General features: G+C 39.9%; 1 protein-coding gene across 8 annotated transcripts in view; it reads left to right on the top strand.

Moving 5' to 3' along the window:
• The window catches only part of LOC107223933, a 134,374-nt gene that overhangs the window by 72,989 nt on the left and 33,913 nt on the right, over positions 1 to 27,472 (top strand). For 3 of the 8 annotated variants that reach the window (XM_015663800.2, XM_015663802.2, XM_015663803.2), the window contains exons 2-3: positions 8,633 to 8,692; positions 24,782 to 24,808. In XM_015663800.2, the coding sequence (XP_015519286.1) occupies positions 8,633 to 8,692; positions 24,782 to 24,808 (87 nt within the window). Of the gene's footprint in view, positions 1 to 5,143; positions 5,324 to 8,632; positions 8,693 to 24,781; positions 24,809 to 27,472 lie in introns of those variants that run through there. The other 5 variants (XM_015663801.2, XM_046734596.1, XM_046734597.1 and 2 more) reach the window with 3 other exon arrangements.

Below are 27,472 nucleotides of genomic sequence, written 5' to 3'. Positions count from 1 at the left end.
GTAAAGAAAATATTCGTAATAAGGTTAAATTGAACTCGCGGATCAGTCCACTTGTTCCCCTGTTTCTCCGATGGTTAATAAACGTGACAAGTGTGATCGTCATGGGATTTACCTGCACTACGCGCCTTTTACAATTAGTACAAGGATGATCATTATCCGCGAAGATATAACAATGATCGGTAAATAAACAGATACCTAATCTAGGTGAATGGCACGATAAAATTGAAATTATTTGAAAAGTATACCGATGCGAGACTCCGTAACTCACAGGAACAAATTCTTCGCAGCTACATCGACTTTCGGTTTTCAATTTCCTGTTTCGTCGACATGCATTAACACCTACGTATATGGATATGACTTGTCTGACTGTACTTCAACGTTAATTGTCAAAGCGTTTCCTGCTGCGTCAAGTGCACTCGCGGATAGGATAATGCAAACGAGGGCTGAGAGGCTAACAATACTCATGGCTGTGCAAGTAGACAACGTCGTTGATAGAGAGAAAGCTTAAACTTGCGAAAGTATAATGCGAAGGAAGCCGCGTGGCGAAATTCTTTGTATGGAAGATACCTTTGAATTCGTCGTTATTGTATGTATATACATGATTATATTTACGGTTAAATTAAAATTGCGAGTGTTCTATTTTTTGTTTTTCTTTGAAACGTGTATACATTGCAGTCGTAAGTTTGAGATAAAATTACAATTAGCCCTGAGACTATAAATTTTTAACGTCTACCGCAAAAGATTAAACATGACCTACACCTTGATTCCCAAGAAATAAGCGACTGAAAGGGGCCAATGACATCTTGATATCTTCAAGCGGCTACATTTACTCCAGAAGTTTGAGCTCGAATAAAATTTATTACAAGATACCGCAATATTCCGAAAATCACAGACACGGTATCACTTTATTAAAAAAAAATTAAATATATAATACAAAGTACACGTGACGAAAATTACGGTAGTTTTTACTCATTCTTCAATACGAAACAAATAAATCATAGGACTTTAATGACACATGTTGAAGGTATTCACGATTGAGGCGTCGCGCGTCGTCATAACGTGTAAATAATAACCCAACACTTACGATCGGAAGTACAAGCAATGAAAGATATCGTCAGATATTTTATTATGGTACACGCGCATAATCGAAGAACGTTCCCCGCTTATAATGTGGTATGCACAGCTGGTAATTATTTGAATTCGAAGACGGTTAGACCTCGTTTGGCGAAAAAAATATCTCTCGTTCTTTTGTCCCTCTCATACAAGGCATAGGGTGCTAATTATTACAAACGATTACCTTAATTATATGCATTTCAAATTCTGGAAAATAACAAGTTTGCTGCACCGTTATTCACATGTGACGATTGTATCTTTCTCACACATTTCTTTGCGAATTATATTTCTACCGCAACTGTAATTTCGTTCAGTCGGAGTATATCAACGAATGAAAATTTTTATCCAACGAAACAACATGTACACATTTTGATTACTTACAATTAGCATACAATGACGCGGTGAGAATCCGAGCCAAAAACGTATACCCATACTTTATACCCACCTTACACTCTGAGTCAATGTATATAAAAATTCAAATAATTATGACGCCACGACCATATAATAGACTCGATCTTCATCGGCGAAAGAGTAAACATGTAATTAAAGCTTGTACACTTTTTCGCGAATGGCGGTACCGTTAATGAATCAACGATCTGCTGGCTGATTAAAAATCGAACCGTTGATAAATTCAGGGCGTTGCAGGTTTTTTTATTTGCTCCAACAGTACGTACCTACTAACAAACTTTTTATTTCGGTAATGCCGATGAGTGTCTCAAGATTATACGGAAATCTTCGTCGTCGAGTCTATTGCGATCACGAGGCACGCGAATTCCAAGCTTATCGTTACGTCACCTGGGTCACGAGTATTCGTTCCTCCCACTTCCTTGAAGTTTAAAAATCTCCATTCGGCGAACAATTTTAGCCAGAATATATCAATGTACAATATTCATCCGGCATCAATGATTCGGAAAGATACGAGACAAGTCGTTTTCTTACCGAATACCGGTCTGACCAGTGATTCTTCGGATATTTGACGGCGATGCAGCTGCGCTTCTTATCTTGTTCGCCTTGGGAAACTTAATCCGTGGAAAATTTTCCATCTTACTTGTAACGGAAGATTAAGCCTGAAAGCGACGTCTGTGAATTTATAGCATCGTATTAGCTGCTCGGATATCAATTAACAGAACGTATACTTTTGGGAAACTTGAACCGGTAGTAAAAACTTACTTTCTCATTTCCTGAGTAAAAATTACGTGATTGGAAAGAATTTCTTGGAAGCATATTATCGCGGTTATCGGCGTAACTTTTGCTACGAAAGTTTTCATACACGTGTGTCAAGAATTGCTTGGATGATTTCATACCGATGTGCGTCACAATTTTCATTTACACCCTGGTTCATAGCTTGTCACACGAAATCTCATCGCAAAGACGCACAACTTAGAACATTGGGCTGTTTTTTCACAGAATACAGCAGGCCGAAAGAGCAAACAAAACAAAGGTCGGTTTGCCGACATAATATAATAATGGTTGCCGAGTCGTTATCGCATGAAACAACTAGCGGTGACTGGCCGAAATAACATCGTATGCTGCTTTAAATCCGGCTAACGCGATATAAGTGCCTGTAATAAAATCACTCGAACTTCACGACTTTCTTACACTTTTTGTGTGCGACGAGGGTGATCAAAACGATTCGAATGCACAGTGACAAACACCTGCGATTCAGCGTTCAAGCAGAAAGTGATTATCGCCGAATTGAGAAAGATCGAAAGATTCGAAAGACAAGCGAGCGCATTAGCCAGCTTTGAGCATCTCGTGCGGATTATTGCTGATGCAATAAACGGATCACGTGCCGCATATAAGATCTGGTATTAACTGGTATGGGCGATTTCGATTTTGAACACGTTCAAACGATCGCGCGACATACGGTATTTTTCGCATACTCAAACATATTTGGCAAACGCGTACAGTATTACGATATATCGCGTGTCTCTTAAGTCATCCCATATCCGGACCTATTATTATAAGCATATACTACGTTATTCTTATGCTACGAAATAAGCAAAAATGGCGGATCCCATCGTTTTTCGGCATTTAATGATTTCACTGGCGTACAAAAAGGGCGTATATGCAACAGAGATTAAGAGAAGCGGTTTTATGCCGCAAATTTAAGAAACAGTCAAGTCTGCACTCTGTTACGTAAATTGAACTTAATTAGCAGACGACCATGGGACCAACTTATGACTGCAGAACTCCTCGTAATCTGATGGGCCAGTCGTAGCCCTCACCTTTTCTCTCCTCTCATGGTTACACTTTATCTTGTCAGTCTATAGCCACCGGTCACGAATCGCCGATAGTCTCGTCACGAAATTTTCAACTCGGGTTACTGTATATGCTATTTTCAACGGTAATAATCATAATTCTCTGTTTAGAGACGCGATGGCATGAGAATGAATAATTCAAACTTCCAGTGATTGTTAGTGAATCGCAAAAATATACGATACCTAGTTAGATGTTGTGAATTTTACACGACGAAGAGACACCAATGCACACAAACGACACCAGTGTCAAAAGTAACAGGACTATGTATTACCTTACACTGCACTCTAGATACACATTTTATTGTGTCACGTGCTCGTGCCAATCAGAATTGTAGTCTGTTCCACTATACGCAATTTAATCACTGTATAACACAACGATTTGCTGGCTTATCGTGTAAATATTTATAATTGGCACGGTGATATACAGTTTACCTTGTTGATGCATATTTTTGCCTCCTTATCTTTTTTCATCAAGTAATATAAAGTGATACGAATGTAGCAAAAATTTAACGCTCAGTGGTTCGTGTTGATTTATATGATTTACGTTATCCGAGGCTATCGTAAATCACACGGAAACTGATCTAACAAATTTTCTATCACAAATATCAGCGTGATTCCGATTATTCGAAGACTTCTATACTTTTCAAGAAAGAAAAAAACATCTATTCATATTCAAATGTGAAAATGCGAACGCCCAATTGGTTTACTGACATACATAATGGAATTTGAATGACGGTCATTTATTCGCAAAAAAGAATAATTTGTACGCTATTTGTCTCACCATATGTCACATACCATTTGGGCATTGTCACAAATTGCACGAGCGCATGAATTGACCATTTAACCAAAACGTTGAGGAAGAAAGAATGTGGAGAATGTTGTCTACCCAGGACGAGTACCGTCCAATAAAGAATCCGATCCTCGGAATAAGACATTCCGTCCACAATTTTGAGCACGATTATTACTGCCCGCGACGAAGATCTGAATGAATAATGCAATTAGCTAGTATCTGGCCTCTTGAGTTGCGTACACGAATACAGTCAGCGCAATAAGCGAATGAGAAACTCCGTTACAAACTTTTGGAAACGAGGGTACTCTTATCATTCTTAGCTTTGACATATTATTGCTTGGAATGTTTTCGAACGAGCCAGTAGTAATCGAAAGGCGCTTGAACACAGCAGTTTACAATACATCCGTCCGTTCATTTACGCTAATATTAATACGAGCTGTTTTATTGCGAAATTGAACCACGGCGAGTGAAACTCCGGAGGATCTAAAACAGCTGACTTAACGGCGGTGAAAAATCGTTGACGCCGTCTTTGTTCGTGGATGGTGATGTATAATCCAAGAGCGTCGAGAAGCGTTTAAAAAAAAAAAGATAAATAAATAATCCTTTATCATTTAAGATCGTCGCGAGGAAGCATACTACTCGTCGATAATTATCTTATCGCTTGTATCTCGGACGTTAAGTCTTTATAAGGGAAGTACGTTCTCAGGCTGGGCGGCAGTGCGGTGACGATCTTTCTTCGGGCCGATTCGATTCGATCCTCTCGCGAATTTACAGCCGCGCTGAGCAGGATCGATCGTTTTTAAATTCCATCGGCTTCTGAAGTGCGGGGTGTACATGCTGCTGCGTTCAGTGCGGGGGTGTAAGTGCATAAAACGTCAAATGCATCTCGACGATCTGAATCCACCCTACGGACAGTGCGTCAAATAATGTAGAAATACTCGCGTTTGATAGTTGTTTTTTTTTTTTTTTTCCCCTCCCTCTGATCTAATGCGAGAGGTGTTTATCTTACGTCAGAAGGAATATATAACACGCCAATTTGGAATTATCTTTCCTCGTACGCGGTTTATTTCTACGCTGTTTCTTCCTGAAACGGTCTGTATTTGAGTCGCATTTACCTCGGGGTTCTTCACGATGCTACCTGCACAGCATGAGAAAGTCGGTGAGTTCAGGCCCTTCTTTTGGAAAAAAATAAATAATATAAAAGTGAATGAACGTAATTGTAACTGCTAATAGGTGTGCAATTTTTCTTTTCTCATCCGATGATATCGCGAGATGTATATTATATGGCCCATTATAGATTGTCGATTAGAGAAATACACACTGGCGTACATGAATTATAATAGTCTGCTTATCGAAATCCCTGGATTACTTTCGATCGCCGCGATTACCGATCATCCAACGATAATTTATTGCCCTCTGTTGATATGGAGAAAGTCTCGGGTGAGAATTATGCGGATTATTAAGTACTCGTCATATTTGCAACAAAATTTTGCAATTATGGAAACTATTTTAGTCAGACTGCAGGTTATCTTGTAGACTAGATATTATATCGACGACTCGGAAATACCAAGTACAGGCACTTGACAATGATCGTTTTATCAGCATTTTTTAATGCCCCTTATTATTGTCAGCACGTGCGTTCTTTTTTTTGTTCTTTACTTTAACCGACTATTCATATGACGGATACCCTGCAGGTGTCTCTTTGAATGCGATCGAACCAGTCCGGCATCATTTCGGATAGATTATTGACAAAACACTTGAATATACCGATCACAATATATATCAGCACTTAAATTACATTTTGTTTAGAAATCACGCGATTGAACATTTACTTATTGAGGTGAAAATATGCGAAGCTTTGTTATTTGCCGGTACATAATTACTCTGCGCATTAATCTACATAGTGATTAAACATTATTCAACGTTGACCAGTGATAAATGAACCTGACTTTAAACATACTGCAAGCAATATATTACAACGGCATAACATTATCAATAAATTCACAACACGAGCTATTATATTCAACGCTTGCTATAACTTATACCTACTTAAACAATGATAAGCACATGCTTCATTCTAGGTTTGTGCAGAATTTACTTAAACGTGACAGAGAATGGGAAGTGAATTTCTGTACAAGAATCACCTAGGGATGATTATCTTACTCGATTACTTCACCTTGTTTCAGAATTTCAACTTCACGTAATATGCGTATTAAATTAGGTACAGATAGACTTGACCAATGCTTCTGAGATCCTTTAATTAACTCTCTTCAATGCTCGATCGTAAGCATTTTAATCTAGATAGGTATGTCGCATTTGAACTGAAATGACAAATGTGCGCCCGAGAGCGATAAGATACGTTGCTTGGGAAAGTTTTACGTACATCGATTAAATTATATTCCGATGACGGCAATGCGTATTCAAAAATATTGCATTGTTACGCACGTGTTGCTTTACATTGTTGTTTCTCATTCAGGCAGAACTGAAAAATACCAATGATTCGACAATCACGATGCGATCTCCGAGACATGATTAGAACGAATTTATCCGCTGATTCTCGAATGAATAACAAAATGTAAGATTGACAACGTCTGTGAATTAGTTTATTGAAACTCAACACGTATCTAACTATTTACGTCGTGTATTTTCTCACGCTCACCGTTCAGTCAAGACTAACTGAATTAATTTTAGATTATCGTACACGCGTCAAAGTTCAAAATGATTAGCAAAAGAAAAAAAAAAACTTGAAAAATAATCATGCGTGAAAGTACAGGTTTTTCGAATATACTGTTATACGCGATATTCGAACCAGATTCCTTCTCTCCGTAACTGGATTCTCGCACGAATCGAAGGATCAGGTTATACATCGCGAAAAGCAATAATCTTGATCGATCACTGACCATTTGGAGCAAATTGTTGGTTAGCGAAAATTTTCGCAAGCCTCACGTTTTCGGTATCGCAAGGCGGCAGGAGGGAGACATAAAATTAAGCCGCGTTGTCAACTAGCGTCGCAAGGAGGATTCAAGTAGTAATTTATTTCCCTCGATAGGATATCTTATCGCTTATACTTTTATACAAGGTGTTAAAAATTACGTAGGTACCTAGCTATGTATAACAGGGATTTTGCAGGACAATAAATGTGAGATTATTTACGTACGATACGCGTATGATACGCACGTGCATTACGTACTTTCCCCGTTTGATTGAATAAGTGTAGCGCAATCTCCGGATAAACCCTGCAGAGCAGCATATTGCTATGAATTTAATACAGCAATTTGAAAACCATCGCGCCTATAATCATATTATTTTACACATGGCTATAAACAATTGTACTTGATAAAAATGCAGAAAAATTGTTTTACCGTACGCATCAGAGATATTCGTTAGGTGATAGATTGAACATCATATTGGTGTAATTTATTATACGTATACCTCCCGGCCTTTTCTTTACCAAATAAATGAATATTTAATTTGATTTTTATAATTTCATTTTTAAGGCTTAACTCATTTCCGCAGAAATTTAGCTTAGGTACGACATTCATTTTGTTAAAACTTCTAAACGGAAAATGTCTCCGTATTCGGCAGTCTAAAAAGTTTTGTATTTTCACAAGGAATTTATGGTAAAAATTTCACGAAAATCGAAGGTAGCCAACACCATGAAAATCGCGATTTGAGACTATTTTTGCAAAAAAATATACCAAGTCGCCAAAAACTCGGCAAAAAATATATCCGTCCATTTCACGTCATCGCGAGGAGTTTTCGCATTAATGATTTTTTACACACGACTGACGGATGTTGGGATGTAAATTGGCACGAGAATAAGACAACTTTTTAATCAGTGGCAAAAATAATCTGGAAATAATTCAGGGGTTACTTTTTCGACATCCGAAACCATACATCATATCGTGCATCATATCATACATCATATCATACATAGCATTAAAGTTTGAAACGAAATTTTGGATGTCGGATGTCGGATATTCAGAAAGTGACGTCACCAAAAATTTTTTTTCTCGTGATGTCATCAATCTATATGGACGAAAATCAGCAAGAGTCGATTTTTGTACCGCTAAAGATACCAACAATTTGCACACTTTATAGTACAGAGATGGACAGTATAAAGTTAATCATAATCAAAAACCTCGCGTTTATTACCAAGCTTACCGTGCAGCCGTATATAATGTAATACTCAGAGAGCAAAACAAATATCTGAATATTTATGAATTACGCGGAGGGAGTTTATTCAATACTAATGAACATCTCGGAAGTACATTGTCAATATAAAACTCAAACTCGTAAATATTCATTTCTGCGAACGTATCGTGGTATAAATTCAATACAAATATACAATCTGATTTTTTTTCTCCCCCCTTTTTTTTTTGTTTACTCAATCATTTTCAATAAATAATTGCACGTGTTGTGTATACGTTGGTATTATGATATATTAACCTGTTCGTTCCATTTGCAGCACCATCAACAGCTGCCGATGACGGTGGTGATGGAACTCAAGGACGGGATAACGATACCGGTGAGCATTTATTTATTTATTTACAACCTTATAATTATATGCATCGATACAAGTCGGAATACAAAAAAAAGTAACAGTTCCACACCCTAAATCGCGAGGGACAAAATACATGTCCCAAATAACGAAAATTATCGTAGATCGAAGGATTGAATTTACTTTTTAAACCATCTTCCCATCACCACCGCATTACCATTATTTATTAATATATTACGAATGAATTGAAAAGTAAAAAAAAAACCTGATTGGCGTCTGTTCAGTAACCTTTGATGCGAAAATCGCAAATAGTTTGCAAAATATTATACCGTAGGTATCCGTGCCTTCTGCGGATGAGAACTGGCAAAATGTCGCTGTTTTAATAAATCGTTATTTATTCTTGATAATAATTGCTTGGCCAGCAGCTTGATGGAATATAACGCCTAGTGGACGTTTATGATGATACTCATACGTGAATTCAACACGTTATACTTATCGCACATGTATGCGTGGAGCGAAGGAAGTGTTTTGTTCAAGTATAATAAGGACTGTCGTCGTTCTTATCGAAATAAGAAGCTCGCACGGCAAAATAGAGGCCAGTGTCGATACAACACGCGATTATTATGCAAAGCGAGATACTTGTCACAAGGCGTTCCAAAAATACTTTTTTTCCCCTCCTCGACGATGATGGTACACCAATTTCACCTCCGCGGAACGGACTTATCGTTATTGTTAGTATCGAAAATTCGCTTTGTCCAGGTTTAATATCATACGTGAATAAAGTGACTCTTCTGTATCAGAATAACATCAAGTTCACCGGCACCAAGATCTCTACTGATTCATTCATTGCTGTTTGCATTATGGCATGAAAATGGCGCGAAAATTTAAACACAGAGCAGACCGTACGTAAGACAGCGTGACACCGGATGTACGCGTGTTTGACAGCCTTGTTCGTCCGGATGTGCGCGTGAAATTATAATACCTCGTATACGATATACGTAGTAATTTAATTACGTTATGCTATGCAAGCTCTCCGTAATTACCTTCTGATTCATACGCTGTCGAAAAATTATTCGTTGCCATACGTTGACATTTGAAATATGTCAAAGTTATTTATTTTATACTAGGATGCACACTTTTTTAAATTTATTTTACGGTTTGTATAATTTGTGGTAATTTTCGGATAATTTTTCGAGGTCGTCATGCTCGTTCATCCTTACTGACGCACTGCAGACTTTTAAATCGACATTAATCCACCACGTCATTCGTATAAATTTGAAGGTAAATCCTGTTTAATAGAGACTGTATTATACATACTATCGAAGTATGAGAAAAATAAGGCGCAGTCATCGTTACAAAATTTTCTTCGGTAAAACCTGACATCACAAGCAATAAGAATGGTTATTCAATTGAGATGCGTTTTGGACATTCGAATTCCTGAAAAAATGTTAAAAACTAATTCAAAGTCCTTAATCCTGGGTTTCCGTTATCCGCGTCAATTAATTGATTGAAACGAAAAATTGAAGGAATAACTTGGTGCTCGCATATTTAAATCTCGACATCTTTATCAGCCGCTGTTTTCAAAACTCATCGTGCACAGGTGCAGACTAATCACCTCCAGTCGGTCTTTATTCCTTAGAATGATGTGTTAACACCACACTTTACACTCGCTCGTTTACTCGCCGTACAAATTGTGCAGTTAGCAAGAGTATGACTCGCTGTCTGTAAAGTAGAGCTCTGCAGTACTGTAAAAATACCGTACCGTATATGGATGTGTGTGTCGCAGGATTTGTTACCGACGAGACGACGCTTCGTGCGTCGATAACACGCTAGATTTGTTGATGCAGGTTAATTTATCACCTGTCACTCGGCCGCCTCATAACCTGTGCAGCTCAAGCCTCGCAGGACAAATCACACTTACCGGCGTATCGCGTGCGATAATACCGACTGGGCGTACCTGAATCTGTACGAATTTGCCGAGATCCAACGATCTATCGCGTCGATAGATCGCGAATCCACAACTCAAATGATAACTGATGTGATTTCAATTATTGGGAACGGAATTGCGGCCTGCCGATTGTGGTGGCGATTAGAGAACATTTAGAAATTTCGGTCGAGTGATGAATTAATCGGCTTTTTATACGTCGATCACAAATAGACGCTGCTTGCTGACGGACGGATCGACGCTTTGTACTGCGGCAGCCATTCGGAGTACATTATCGTTCTCTAATATCAATATTAACTGCTAGAAGTTCAAGTGTCAGTTGACCTTTTCTTTGAAACGGCAATCAACATTAGTTTAGTCACATCACGGGCAGCTGCTTCCTCCTTAGGGGCATTCGAGAAGCACGTGGCCATGTACGAGACAATAGTTATTTGCGAAACGAGCCAAGTCCGCTCAAGGTTTTGGGTAGAGTTAGTCAAAATTTCGCAGGTTTAACGTACATCAATATTAACCAAATTATTTAGTCTGCGTATCAGGGCCTGCAGCGTGATATATAACTCGGAAGTCTTCACAGCTCTTCATTCGTCACGAACAATTCAAAGAATTATCAAACAATTTCCGGCTTCGATTTTTCTAGGCATCACCTACAGACGAATTACATTCGCATACTCTCGATTACGATAAATAACGCGGCGTTGATCACACCTAGCGGATGATCGATTAGAAACACACAACGTGGCTCGGACGATGAGCGGAATAACAAGTGAAATTATTTTCATTATTCTCGTCTGAATGATCACCAACGACACCTGTCCATTGAAAATATTCAACCGTACTCAACCTGGTTGAATGATTGTTTGATGTTGAAAAACAATACGCACCAGAGAAAACGATAATTGATCGAAAATACGGAATGCCTTGTGACTTATGTCCTTACGCCGATAAATCGTCTATCGATTCCGATCATTCGCTGTTTTGCAGTACGTACGTAGGCATGTATCTATAGGAAGTACGATTCTTCATGTCCGTGCAAATCCTGTTACCGCCGATAAAACCGAGCTTTCCATTATTACCTCCCTCTATTTTTCTGATCAAATATATACGTATATCCTCAGGCTCTTTGCATGTATTTTTCTTTCGTCACCTAATGCTATTGATCGATGTGTAAACGTAAACACGTATATATATTTTGTGTGACAAGTAGCGTAATTGAATTACGTGACGACTGTTAACGTAACAGGTTTTACACGCTCACTAAACGAGCTTTGGCTAGCGATGATACCGTCAACGACGGGTGTGCAATTTTTTTTTTTTCAATCCGTTTCTCGTAAAACCGGCCATGTTCACGCGGTGTAATAAACCGCTGAAAAATTGCAGCGCAAGGCGAGACTTTTAATTAGTTTGTTCGGGACCATCAAATCCAATATCTTAATCACTGTATTAAACATAGATTAGTTCTTTGAAATAACTTATCGCGTCGTTTCTCAAAATCGATACACTTATCTTTCAGTTGTGCTGTTGATTTTTTATTTTTTTTTTACTATTTCGATAACAGAACAAAACAATCGTCTGCAGGAATACTTTTTCTGTCATAGAATTACGTAGTTACGACCTAATGAACACGATCATCACACGTGTCGCGACTTTATATACCAACGACAATATGATAACATTGAAAAATACAGCCTAACTTATGGTTGCATAATTAACGTGCAAGTGCGATGGGTTTTCACATGGTCGACCACGGTGCGGACTAATCTCAATTTAAAATAATTAAACGAAAAGTCGCGTCCGCGTCATTTCCGTTTCGGCGGACTGCCCGAAATATGCTTCAAACAATTATCGCTGTAATTCTAGTAACGAACATAATACGTCAATTATACATGCGTTCGTCGTGTACGAACGAACGGTCAAATCAATGTTGATCCTGAATTTAGTCGGCTGTAATAAAAAAAAAAAAATTGCTACGGGTTTACACGATTATAAATGGAATATATATTCTAGACCCGTACCCGAAACTAATACCCGAAATAAACTATTATAAACTTATGACATAATTATTTATTTCAAGTGCAGGGGTAAACGTAAGAGAAAAAAGAAACGGACGAAATTTTATTACGTTTGATATTTCGGCTAAGCGCTCACCTGCCGACAATAACTTTCAGTCTCTTGGCAAGCGCGGACAGAATCGGGTATATAACCTGTTGTAAATTTGAGTAGCTTTGGCCCGGCCAGCATTTACAAAGAGCCGCATGCATACAAGGAGCCTGCAGCCTATGGGGCACGTAGAACAGATATTTGACTATAACGGGCGGCCTCGACCGCTTGGCAACAAGTTTGGCGATTCTGGCCAATGTCCTCCACCGAAAGGTGTAGCTTCTGTAGGGTTATTCATTCTCTGGACAAGAGTTGACCTCCGTGAAAGCCAACGATTATCAACCAAGCAGGAACGCTCGATCCTACGCTCAGATATCTTGATATTTAAAACACAAGGGCTCTCGGTTAAAGTTCTCTCAACTCAGTGACCTTGTCATTTTTAGAATAGACGGTTCAGGTTACGCACCTTGAGACGAGGAACATACAATTTTCGTACACAGTTGTGACCACTGGTCATAGCTGGGGTCTAAATATTCTCATCTAATAATATCGGACGGATTGCTTCGTCCGTTTTAGGAAATTATGTTTTCGACAATTATATTGTTCGAAAAGAAAATAAGTGCTGAGATCGCCTCGGCTTGACTCGAGGATAAGATTTGAACATACGTATTCATTGTCATTGGGAAACGGACGAAAGGCATTAATTGGTCAACATTTGTTCAACTCTTGACGGGCTAAAAAGTTCGAGCAAACAATTCCCACATTCAAGATTTCTTAAAGGTCACACCTAAGTGCGGTTCTAGAATTTAATAACGTCCGTCTCCATAGCGGGAGGTCCGATAACGAGCCGACAGGTAAAGACTAAAGAGAAATGTCCGAGTCGCACAAATCGAACCCAAGGCTGTAGGAGAGTTTTACTTTCCTGACTGCAATATTTCCTTTATGTATGTACCTACGTATAAAGGTGAAATTTTGAAGTTTCACCTCCAAGGTTACACCGGCGTACAACACGTTGACCCAATAGCAATTCCAAAAGCCAATGAAAATTTCTGTTCAAAGGCCATATGTTTCTCGCTCAATTTGGTGACACAACCGTCTTATTGCTCCAAGCAACAACCACGGAGGGCGCACGCATTTATGCTCTAAACAGACGTGTAGCTGTTGCCCTGGTAATTGGAGTTGCGTGTTCGCCATATACATGTTGGTAATTTAAGAACAAAGAGTACAGCCGGAAAACCGCGCTCTTACAACAATCGTCAAAGGCTGCAGAGTTAACGACAATCATCTGTATTTGCGACGTTATCGAACGGCGAACGTACGTACCTATATGTATGTGTATGTGGTACGTATGGTTACATGCCCCCGATCCTCACTGAACGTTGACATTGAATGCCGCTCGGTCAAGGAAGGTGATACCTACACGTTCTCACACGCGCATGATCGACGCCTGTCGCTATCTAAAATCATCGTATTCACGGCTAGCCAAAATTAAATCGAAATATTTTATACGCCGCTTGTCTGTCTGTATTTTACCAAACTGCACGCCGTCCGGAGACGTGAAGAGTTCAATATTCCCTCGGTGAAAATCGCACAACGAAACCTAAGCGTCCAATTTGAGTTTGCCACACGGGCAGTAGTGACAGACAGTAAGAATGGCTCCGTTGTCACAAGTCCGGAATCTTTCGGTTATTGTAATTTCAAGTTCAAATTTGCATCGTACTCTTTTTCAACAATTGGATCATATTCTCTTGAACGTGACTCCTGAAACTATATGATCCTGTTTACAAAATGAACCGCCTGAAGTCAGTTCCACTTACTTGACCGAACGAAAATGAACAACCAGCGGAACCTGTTGACTATTTTAGGTATACAGATCTCTAACGATCAGTTTTCTCGAACGCGTTGTGTCTACGTGTATACATATACTTGAATTTCATGTTGGGTACGTAGGATTGTACATAAAAATCCGTGACCATGAAGTAGAAAAAGTGGCCTGGTTAGCTTAGAAAGTTAAAAATATGAGTAGCTATTATGCCTAACGATCGTATATGTCGAGAGGCAAATTAAAATTTACAACCACCTACGCGAATTTTATCTTACCCGTTGATCAGGAGGTCCCTCTCTCGTAATTGCATCACAAGAACCGTTTACTACGTGCCATGTATTCCATGCCAACATCACCAATAACAATTAGGGTCGGAAATTTGCAAATGGTCTTAAACAATTGCGCAGCAAGTCAGACGTACTCCCCGTATATTGTCTTGCCTAGAAACGTCATTGAGCAAAACCGTACACAGCTACGCACGTATGGCACTTTACTAGCCTAGATCGTGAACCCTTCGAGAGTAATGCGGAATGTCGTTGTAGCTTCCGGAGAAGAAGCTTGCACGAGATGGATATTTTGGTGAACCTTTTATTACGCGGCAGCGAATGAAATTTGAAACAGAGGAGGACAGGCTGGCAGGCCCAAGGACGTAATATGTTCGCAATTACATGTACTGTACGGTAATAACCAACGAAAACAAATACAACGACATTACGCTACCGCTATGGTCGTACTTATCAAGCTCTAGAGATACGGTATAACACATGCATGGCTTACAAGGAATGCTAATTCGTTGTTGCTCGATCTTTATACCCGACTGTCTTCCTACGGTAATTTACCCAGCATAAATGATACTAGAGAATGTGATTTTTTGTTTTGCTCTTCTAGTTTTTTTTTCTTTTTGTCAATTTTCGTATGCTCAGTGTCATTTGAAAAAAAAAAAAAAACGAAAAGAAAACCTGCGCGTAAGCCTCTGCGCGTACTTTGCAACCATTTTCGTAATGTAGAATTTTTACAACTCGCGCGATTCATTCTCGTTGTCGGTTCCTTCGACATTCATAATTTGAATCAGGTACTCACGAAAGCGAGACGAGAGAAGTTGTTTATTGATTTACTCACTTTTTTTTATTATGTAATTATTTTTTTTTTTTTTTTCATTCACTTGGTTTCACTTATTCGGAGACGAATCAGATTTTAGGCAAACATTGTCTGCGCTTTCATATATACCTTTTTAAGTATGAAACGTACGTACGCGTAACTTTTGAACGCCAACAATCAGTCGCAATTCCAACATGCAACCGGTCAACAGTCTTATTTTAACTGCAGCAATTAAGAAGACAACAAGCTGCAGGGCACTTTGTTTTGACTGTAGCCACGTCGTTCTTTTTCTGCAGCCTCATAAAATATAAACGAAACGAGACGAAATATGCGAGTGCAACGCGAGAGTCCTTCATCTCCGATAATGCGAGCTCATTTCATAGAATCAGCTTCTCGCAGATAACGAAACCTCTGTTGATCGTTAAACCTTTTAGTGCATGGGGGCTTTTTTATTATTTACACGTGAAAAGTGGTGGCGCGTCGTAAAGAAAACATTCAACGAAATTTCACTATTTGGTAGTGACGTAATTTGCCGCATTGCCAAGGTATCGCAACATCGTGATTTCAGAATACCTTGCTTCAATGATTGTCTCATCCCGCCGCGCTGTACGATTCCTAAATACAATTGCTCGGTAAAAAATGACCAACAATCCCAGGCGTTATTAGTATCACGCTGCGCGGCGGCTGGTTGTGAAACGAGCAAGGTTATACTCTTTGTCCGCTATTCCAATTTCATGCCTGGCAATGAGTAGACAGACAACTGTCGACGAGTTTCATCTGGACCAGACGGAGAAAAAATCTTGGGATCCGTTCCCGGTAGGAGGAGGAGCGAACGGTGGATTCCCGAAGCCTTCATTGATTTCACCTCAATCGCCAAAGGTGAATGCACCGGGTTTTTTCGCGCCCAAGGTAATGAAGTATTAATAATGGACGAACCATGCCGAAGCCAACGAACATAATAGCTACCCCAGCAAGAAAACTTACTCCCATCCGACCCGTTGCTCAGCTAGTTACGCAGTGAAGAAACACGACAAGATCTGTTGCGTCGCGACGCTCGCTCAGGAAGGATTTGGTTCTTCCAAGACCGAGTTCCGGGGTTACTCCTTCGTTTCATCTGAAAATCAACCTTCGTGTTTTTTATCGACACTTCCGGTACTCCAATGTGGTTTCGATAAGATCCGACGACTAGATATGTCAATCAGCGGCATCCTGATAACTGTGCGGTTCGATTGAACGAAATTAGATGTTTGAACATTGCTCAACTTCGGACCAAAATCCAGAACAGGACGGACTTCTCTTAGGCGTGAAATTGAAAAGAGCTCCTACTGATACCTGCGTTGATCGAGTCCCCTCATATGAAATGAATTTAAGGATTTCACGCAGTCTGACACCTGCCTGTATACAAAGATAATCTATCCTCTGAAGCATATAACCTCCGTTTGCACGATTGCTTGTGACGTAACGGCGTGATCACCTCAGTCAGTCGCCATTGCTGTCTGGTACGAACAGCGCGTTCTGCGACCTTGATGAAGCAAATGTTTCAACTAGTGTTCTTTGGACTTTTACACACTTGTACCTGTGCTGTTTAAGCATTTGGGTTGGATTTGAGAAAAAAAGGCATCTGGATCAGACAAAAACGTCGAATGATCTGGAGAGCACCTTGTTCCAGCTGTCAAGGCGTTGCAGCGATAAAATGTGACGTATTTCTGTGACAATGAACCAAATGTCCTTCTGAGATCACGTAAGATCGTTTAGATGTATTCTGGAAAATACTAGAGAATAGAATCCATGCCCAAGCATGCGGATGCTTTCGTGTTGCTTCCACAATCTGACCGTTTATCCCTGCCTGCACACTTTTGCGAAATCAGAACTCGACCACGTGCATTATATATATATATAGTTGAAGGCGTATCGTCAGTTATTGTGTAATACTAAATTGTGAGAGTCGTTCGCCACCAGAGTATTCCCAGAGATATTTTTCCTGGAATTATATTGTATTTACTTTCTCTCTCGAAAGATTTGCGGTTGCATGATTTGTCTGTCAGAAACCGTTGCTGAACCGGGATTAAGAATAAACAGGATATGGTTTGTAATAATTGCGTCGCCGCCTGACCTTCGCGAGCTGATCGCAATCGGATAGAAATCCCGAACCCCTTTAACCGGCTGAGGTGACTCGATTTGCCGTTCATTGTCAGAGTTCACGGTTTGATATTCGCCACTTGAGGTGCATGCTCTGAAAAATGACAGAAACAGCTTCCAATAGAAAAACAGGTGAACGCAATAATTTCATTGATTTGTAAAATTTGTATTATTTATGTGATACCAATAATATCGCGGTAGCTCGTTGATCGATATCAGTTCAATTTCTCACCTGTTTATCATTGTCGAAATTGTAATTAATTATTTTTACGATATGTAATCTGTACGGACTAAATCATTCTGTGTCGCGGGAAAATTACAAAGCAATAAGCTGCTATTCACCGCCAATACAGCTTACCAGTCATAAACTTTCGTTATGAAAATCCCTGTCTAGAAATCGCGAGGTCGGAAATTTTGCATTACATCGCGATATCGCAACTGCGCAGGTAGAGCTTACGGCAAATTATGGCAATGTAACGCCAGATAAGTGCGGTTAATACCGGGAACGTCGGTATAATAATATATGCGAACAAACTGGCCACGGCAGGCTCAGCGAGTTTAATCATAATATTTAAATATTAAACTATTGACGGCAACACAAAGAGGGCAGCTCTAATCCTTCGATGATCAATATCGGCTATGAGCTGAAATCCGGTTGCTTGATCAGCTGGGGAAATTAATTTTTTCCCAGAAAAATATTATGATGGGCAAGGTTGTTACGTCATTACAATCTCGTTGGCAATGCTCTTTTACCTTACGTTAACTTTGGACTGGGAAACACCCTTATAGTCAGACTCTGGAATTTTGTAATATTTCTAGACATCATTGTACAGATTACGGAAGATCCTCCGAATGTGGATCACTCATCTAGTTCACCACCATCAATCTTTAATTCATCCACAACTTAGACACTATGAGATCAATGCGATAAGACCAATTGACGATGCGACATTGAAACCAATGGTTATATCAGAATAGACGTAGATGAATGGTTATGTGTCCGTAGGTGCAGCACGTTACGCCAGACTCACTTTGACTCGATGTATCATCGTCTGTTATTTCTGCCAATAAAAGAGAGGGGATGACCCGTGATACAAACGAAAAATGTAACTACCGGAAAACGAAGATCATAAATTGAGAAATATTACGCTTACGGTTATTCCTGTATCCCTTCATTTGGGCATTTGACGATACAGAATTCCCTGCGCTTCAGAGTTTTTGGGTCAGCTTTGTTCGCACGATTGACCGTTATCTACGAATATCTATACAGCTATCTATATACCAGTCAACGCATAGATGATGGTTTGTAAAACGTGACCCAGTTGTCTCGTTGACATTTATATTTGGAACGAGACCAATCGATATTTTGTTCACAATATTCTACCGCATCTTCTTACATTTCCTCGTGTCTCCCAAATAGGTTCAGGATCATCGCGGAATGTCAAAAATGATGCACAACTTTCGCTGTATGAATCACTTCCTTGCTGATGAACCGCGGATCGATTATATATATATATAATATATATGTTTCTGTTAAAGTAACCTGCATATGTACACTTTTATCATTCGTCGATCAAAACTCAAGACCTATCGAGTGATAAAATCGGTTCATTCCCGGTCTGAATCAATTGAATCAATCACATCAAATCCGAACGGTCCCTGTGTTCACATATATTCAAGCATATATGTACCTGTATCATTCAGATTTTGAATGACTTTTGCCTGTCATGTCGCTCATTTTTAAACACACCTGAAATTTTGATTGTCAGATCTCAGATATTCATCCATTGAGACGGGAGATGGAGATTTCATCTATTCAAATTGACGTTGAAATAAATCCTAGTAATCTCAGAACTACGCTTATCGATTAGACACCGTCGTCATAAGCTTACTGCTCAAAACATACGTGAGCATGCACAACATCAATTTCGACTGAATAGGACGAAAACGTTACGTGTTCGTAAGTCTGAGGGCACTAGTGAACTCGAGGATTGCGATTAGTCAGCGTCACCTTCTCACATGCACTGTATATTTGTAGATATAATCTGGTACAATGTTTGAAGCGTCCTTGATTCGTGCAAACTGCAGAACTGACATTTAACGCTCTTACCTAACGAAGCGTGTAACGTCTAATCGTGAAAAAATTCATTGCGGAATGAGAATTGCACATACTTAGCAAAGTTCGCAAAGAAACCGCGGTATCGATTACGTGGCACACTTGTATGCATCTACACACGCATATCTACTAGATATATTATATATAGAAACCGAAATGTCGATTTGTACGTACTTTCAGATAGAGAGATGCACAGTTGTGTCATTAAGTGAAAAGAAAACTATGCAAATAGTCGTAAATATAATGTCGCCTGCCCGCCATCTTCTATGCATTTAGACAGTTTAAACTATTGTTTGCAAATTCAAACAATCAGTGAATTGAATTAAAACATATCGGCAGAGTGATGCTGCTCTGAAATATACTATTTCGGACACACAAAATGTGTGCCTTTTTGTTTCATAATTATTGCGTTGCAAATAATGTTCGAACAGACGCGTGATCTCGGTCCGTGAAAAAACTAGTCGGCATGAACAAATTCATTGTGTTCGTAAGCATTACAATTGTTTTTTTTACTCCTATATAATGGCGGCGAGTGAAAGTTCAATTTCTTTTTACAGTGTTGTCACTAGTGACGCGTATCAAGTACTGCGCCAATAAGAGCAGCCGAATAAATTGAAAACATTGAAGACTTGAAAGTAAAACACTACTCGCCAAAAACAGAACAAATATACGTATTTTCTGCAAACCATAACGCTTACGTATTTATAGTACGTTACTGGGTCGAAAACTAATTTATAAAGGGAAATATAACACTTGGAACTCGGAATAAAATATTTCTCTGCTCAAGTCAACAAAATTTCTCTACAGAACGCCGCACACACTTCTAGATATATTCTTATGGATATTCGAAGAACCGAAAAGAAATCGAAGAAATTTCCCTATAACGTACATTATTCAACAAAAATGTGGCTTAAAAAATCCATAAAATATTTTTTGACTTCTTCGCAATTATATGCAAACGTCTGTTCAAAAATTCATGAAATTCTCTGGATTTTATTAAAAAATTACCAAATATTCTGAACCTTACATGTATAACAAATTCATGTAACAAAAGTGCGATGCTCTGCTAATTTCGAAAACTTCCTGCAAGTGTTTGATTTATTTTCGTTCAAACTCAACAAGTTTTCACGCAATTGTATCAATTGAAGAAAAGAATGACCGCATCAGTTGTTCAAACATGAAACACACTGATTTCATCACTTTCCATTGAACGAATTGTCGGTGAAGCTACAATGATGCGAGCGGCTTAATGTTGCATCTGTTAGAAATTTTTTTCCGTTCTTCAAAACATAAGCTTGCGTCAGTGGAGTTCATAAATTTCCAGACCTCTTAGGCACGGTCGATTCAAAACTCAAACCTCTTATCTTTGTAACACGCTTCAAGTTCGGAATATGATGGTTTGACCACAGAGCGAAATACAGTGTAATTGCGAAGAGGAGTTTATGCTTCCAGTCGACAACTGGCATGAAAGAGCTGGTATGAATTTTGAAAATCACATTAAGTGTCAGATAAATTCACATATTTCAACCACAATGCCTAGTAGGATTGGGTATATGTGTAGCAGATGCTCGCAGCAAAATGGACGATCGGCGAACCAAATACGAGCAAAGCGTGTTCTTCACGTTCCTCGGACGCGCCGAGGTGTACACGCCTGGCCATGAACCAAGGTTCGACCGATCGGACAGAGACCCCGTCGGGTCGGAGTAAAGATTCACTGAAACGAGACCCGAAGCTGCAAACTGGAGGCACTGGAGGCACCGGAGGCTCGAACCGTTAGAAGCCTGAAGTCATTTGCTGGCGATTGGCCAGCTTCTCGATTTTCTATGCAGAACCAATAAAGTTAATCGCTCCGATAATTGGTCATTACTGACGTGACGACACCACCTCGATCGACCGGGACGGGAAGCGAGGCAACTCGAACCAAGTTAAAGGTCTCCAAGGAATGCTGCCACTTTGCCTGGCGCCCCGAGAGTCATCCAGCCGTATCGGAACATCGCGGAACGATGATTTATTTCACGTATGTTGTCGGACGACGGTCGCATAGAGAGGCCAAGGGCTCCTCGCCAGTTCGACATATTGAAACCGTGATGAAACCAGCTCGATATCAAATCGAAGATTGCTAGAAATAAAATGGCTGATGGGTATTGGTGTCAGGCATCGTTAGACAGGCCAGAACACGTTACCGATTGATTGGACTTCGCTTGAGGTTATCTCGCTTCGGCAATCCTTGAGCGGAAAGAACATAAGTGTCTGTACAGAAAGGTTGTCGAATCACGTGGCGTCTTTTTATTTTCGAGTGACACGATTGTAATTTGTCGTAAAGAATTAACTTGGAAACCACTTAAAACGTTCGCAGAACTGGTGAATAGGAGTTCGGTCTGTTCGAAACGGTTGCTTTTGACAACGATGGGTGTCGCCATTCTTTGTCAATAGTAACCATCCTTGAACAAACAATATCAATTTGCGGACAGTGCCGCTATTGCTTGAGTAACCATTCACGGATCAAAGTCTACTAACGATCGGTGCCTGCACACGCTCACGCTGCGAAGCACCATTGAAAAATGAAAGTTCACTAATTGATACGCGGTACCATCATTATTGGCCATTAATACATGGCACTCCTGTCGTTAGTCTAACGAACCGTTCGCATTCGATCCTTGCTTTCGCAGTTTCGACGGTAAGGGGAGTACTGCGTTCCCTGCGACATCCGTGAACCTGAATTATGCGAAATCACGCCATTGGTGTTGAATAAGACGGTGCGTCGGCGTAGGTATCATCAGTGTCTCTGCTGATATTGTATAAGATAGTGCGCACGCACAGCGCACCCTGCAGGCGGCATAAATAGTCGAGTGAAGCCAAAAATAATGAAGTGTAGCCGTGTCATCAGCGCCATGCTAGATCACGAAAGCCTCGATCCAGGCCGTTCGGAAATAGCGTCGGCACGCATATTTAGGTGTAATCTATTCCGGCTGCAAGATATGTGCTGCACTGACGCACGAAGCCACGCGCCGCGTTTAGAAACGCAGCCGAAACGCAGATCAAGTCGAGTACATCCCTTCCGTTCGATCGAACCATCGTTCGCATCGCAGGAGCATTTTCTCATACCCATATTGTTATATCCGTCCACCTAACCGTTTACTCGAAAATGCTTATTCCTTTCCTCGTGGTCAAATGTATGCCTCTGTCATCTGTTCGATCTGCCAAAAGAACAGCGTGAGATCAGCGGTACTTGTTTATGGTGTTGGTGATTTTAAAAATAGGTACTTAAAGTGCGAACGCATTTACAACGATCGGGTGGGTCGTATTATTTTGGTGCTGTGATCCGCGATCAAACTGAGAATGCTTTCTTGTTTCTTCTTCTAATGTCAGGCATTGGTACAAACAGCAGCCGGTGATCCGAGTCACTTTTTTAACTTTGAGCAAACATTACTCGTTTATGTTTTCGTTAAATAATTATTTCAACGTCTACCATAAAATTGCGTGTAAATTCGTCTATCGACTCCAGTTTCACGAGAATTCTTATACGGAGATCAAGATCCATGTGAAACTGATCCACTATTCCTGGTTTATTCCACGTATTTTTTTTTCTTCTGCCTTCCTTTCATTTTCTTTCACTATTTCTCCGGGTTCTTGAGTGTAAAAGTGATGCGCAACGCTGCTTACAAATCTCTTCACTTCCGTCCGCACACGGCCATCAAAAGAAACTTCGTGCTCTTTGAGCTTGTAAGGTGGCGTGAAAGTAGCTGCAATTAATATATCTCACGAGTTAACAACTTCCTTTTTTTTTTGTCTCTTCATTAAAGGGAACTATAATGTACAGACGACCAACCAGTTGAAGTAATGCGGATTTCTTAAGAGCTGTCGAGAAAATAATCAAAGTATATGTATACGAAAAGCGGAACAGCTTGGCTGTGTGCGCGTCAAATTTCATAATGGGAACGGACTCGCGAATTTCTACTCTTAAGTGAAAGACCAAACTTGGTATAGCTTAAATTTGAATGACTGGATGTGAAACTAGCAAAATAATATTTCCCGTCAATGTAAAATTGACGCATTAGTATTTAGCTGTTACAAAATACTTTAATCTATTCCCTCAAACATACTCCTTCGTAAATTCCTAAATTGTCTCTACGATTTCGTTCACCCAAAATCAATCGTAAGTGTCGCCAAACGAGTAAATGATTCACCAATGTTGGAATAATTTGGACGTATATTTGTACAATTTTCAAGGCAATCGGATTACCACTGAGAAATTTATCCGCCAATACTTCTGGCTGTAAGAAATGTATGAAACGAACAGGTTATTCCTTGATTTGTTGGTAAATAATTCAAACTTACCGATCCCCGGCTAGCCCACTGACCGTTAAAATACAGTCGCCGAGAGTTTACGTAGGTACGTATATCGATTGGCGTTAGTTCCTCATCTATAGTCGGTTTATATAGCTGCCAGGTGCTGACGATAAAATACAATATTGGCAGCGAAGAGAATCTTGTAATGCTAAACCTGCTCCAGACATCAGAAAAATTTGCCGAACACATTAAATAGTGGAACGTATACGCTAGTTTCGAAATCCTTCTGAGAACTGTCAGGCTGTAGCGTTTTTCATAAAGTTGCCCCGTCTATTCAGGTAATTTTGAGTCCATGCTGACTTCTTGGACAAGTTGGTTTAATCGATGCTCAAATTTTTTAACGAACATGTCTACGCGCCTATGCCGCAGGGGTGAGTATTCGTTTATTCGAAAGTTAGACACATCGCACGAATTGTCCCCAAGTACAATTGGCAGGACCAAATGCAGCATCGAGGCAGAGAGAACATTTGATGATACCGATCTATGTGCAGAGTGCGTTTGACTTCCGACGGCGATATTTTTAACCATTTCATTTTCTTGTTTCAGATTCCTTGCAATTGTTTTCACAACTCGGTGAGTCTTTATTAAAACCCAGCACGTTTTTCTTAACGGCATGAGGGTCCGAGACCCATCAAAATTTTAACAATATCCGTGGGTCGGAGATGGTACTAATACTCGTTCTTAGTAAACGTCACTAAAAATGGAAGGTGTATTATTGTTTTCTAACCTTGTACAAGCAATAACATTTGGGTTGTTTAGACAGGCATGGGCACTGAAGCGTTGTATTTATTGTGAGTGATGGTGCTCGACAAATTAAGGAGTGTATCCCGTGCGTTGTCAGCCTGTCACATTACGCAAAGCTACGCATCAGTGATGTGAACGCAAAACAATGTTGTAAGTTACGCGCCATTCGATCCCCTGGCACGATTGTAAGTTCGTCGATATTGTTCCAAAAGAAGTTTTTCGCTCAGGCGACAGATTCAGGATGTAGTTTTGGAACCTTCGGTGGCTTTCATTTTCCAAGGTAAACGTTGAGCATTGATGACGATTTCAGAGGAGAATCTTCATACGCTTATCTAGTGCTCGCCACATTTCGTTAACAGGTATAGTCGGATACATTTTGCGCCTTGTCCGTATAACACAGCTTTGAAATTCAACTCAAATCTTACTTTCACCCGAGACAGTTATATCGAGATCCCATTTAATCCGATTTCGTAATCCCCCTTGCTCAAATCCTAAGGTAATTTTGTGTTATTCTCATCTAACGTAGGTATACATCCGACATCTATTAAAGTTTGTATGTCATTCGAAATAGACGTCATAGCGCACTGCAAGGTTCCAGAAGAATGATTACAACGGACCGATGGAAAACTCCCTGGTAATATGACCATCGCAGAGTCGCCGAAGGTTAAAAGTTGAATAGACTTCGCAGATTGAATGTAGTCGGACTGACTGTCAGGCAAGCTGAATTAACCTTCAAATCCCCGCGAACTTTCTACCTATATGGAAAGGTATTACGGAATACAAAACAAACTTTCGTTGATAGCTAGTCGTGTCAGGTCAGTATAGTCACCTATGTACTTCGAGTTTCTGACGCAGGTAGATTGCAGATAAGTTACGACCAACGAACGAACCCGGTGCCTTTACGGCTAGGTAAGAATTTTAACTGCTGCAAACGGTGACATGTATGCATTATGTATGTGTACTGCATATATATCTACGCGTGGCTATGTATATATATATATATATATACCACACCACGCCTATCTCTAGGACACGCATCAACGATTATTCATGCAGACACGGCAGTCGCTCAGACAGTAAAATGTCGCATCGTTGGAGAGCGAACCTTTTAAATTGGTACACTCATCTATATTGTCCGTGCTCTCAACCGCCGAACATTTAATTGTCTAATTTCAATTCATAGATTCTGCGACGTAGCAGCAAGCCAACGCTGATTCTTCGCTGTGTCATCATCACGCAATTTCCGGTTGAACCCTTTCGGTCTTGGGCTTGTTCTAAGCGAAACTTGGACTAAAGTTTGTGGGCCAATATCTTATGCAATTTCTACTTTTGACCGTTGCGTTGATGCAAAATTAGTGCTAACGATGTTTATACGGTATTCCTACATTTTGTGTGCTTGAAAATGTTGGCATGCAGCGCCATAGGCGAAATGATAAGTCTCTTGAAAGGTCCCGTGTACAATATAGAATAGTAGATATCTAACTGAACTTTGCTTTAAACTGCTATGAAATTAAATTGGTACTCGTTCAACGCGATTTTTTTATTTTTGCATATTGGCGACGAAAAATCTGAAAAAAAAACATTCAGAAGTTTCGATTCATCCAGTAAACACTTCGCAATTATTCAGACTCAATTCCAGTGATTTCACAGTTCGTTGTCGCATCATGACCCACTTCACCTTTTACTATCATGCGCCACATAACTAACTGTAATCGTCGGTGATTCATTTGCTGAAGTGACCGCTATTTTTGCCAAATGTCGTTCGAGTTTGCAATATACGTATAATGAGATGTAACGATGAAAATATTGAAGGAAAAAAAGCAAATTAACGCCTTAGAAAATGACTAACGCCTTTGGTTACACTGCAGTTGTATACAATCTACTTCCAGTTTCAAACATCCATTCATCATCGTTCGATTCTCTAAGGAGCATTATGTTACCCACTGCGTCAATTTCGACTTTGCACACAGGTAAACAGACTATTCGTCACTTACGTTAATACATGAATCATCAATGGGAATAAGTTTTTAAACTAAACAATTGCGTTACAGGTACTTACAGATTCAAGCCTCGGAAAGGTAACACATGTATTACAATACAGTGCATTACGCGACGTTGAATAGCTTTGAAAAAGACACTAGTTTGTTGGCTTTCGGACAAAGAATATGGTTCTTTCTTTCTACCGCTAATCACCGTTCATTACACTCGACAAGCGTAATCTCATTTTTTTTCTTCCGTTCTCGTATTACGCACGATTGCATACAATATGCCCGCGATTCATGTAGCCAAGCACCATCCTGCTCGGAACGGTGAGGACGATGGGGATGAAAACACGAAGCAAAATAGCAATCTCGGTATTACCACGCAGCGGAGCCAGCCATTTAGAATCATAATTGAGAACGTGCCTCGCGAGACAAGAAGAAGAACTTTGAAACCAGAATTTTCAGAGTGCAATAACCTTCGTGAAATGTAAAGACAATAACATTACGGACG

This window comes from Neodiprion lecontei, chromosome 3 (genome assembly GCF_021901455.1).
Source record: "Neodiprion lecontei isolate iyNeoLeco1 chromosome 3, iyNeoLeco1.1, whole genome shotgun sequence".
In the NCBI taxonomy this organism is placed as follows: Eukaryota; Metazoa; Arthropoda; class Insecta; order Hymenoptera; family Diprionidae; genus Neodiprion; species Neodiprion lecontei.
The sequence above is the reverse complement of the archived record's forward strand: the minus strand, read 5'-3'. Positions and strand labels throughout refer to the sequence as shown.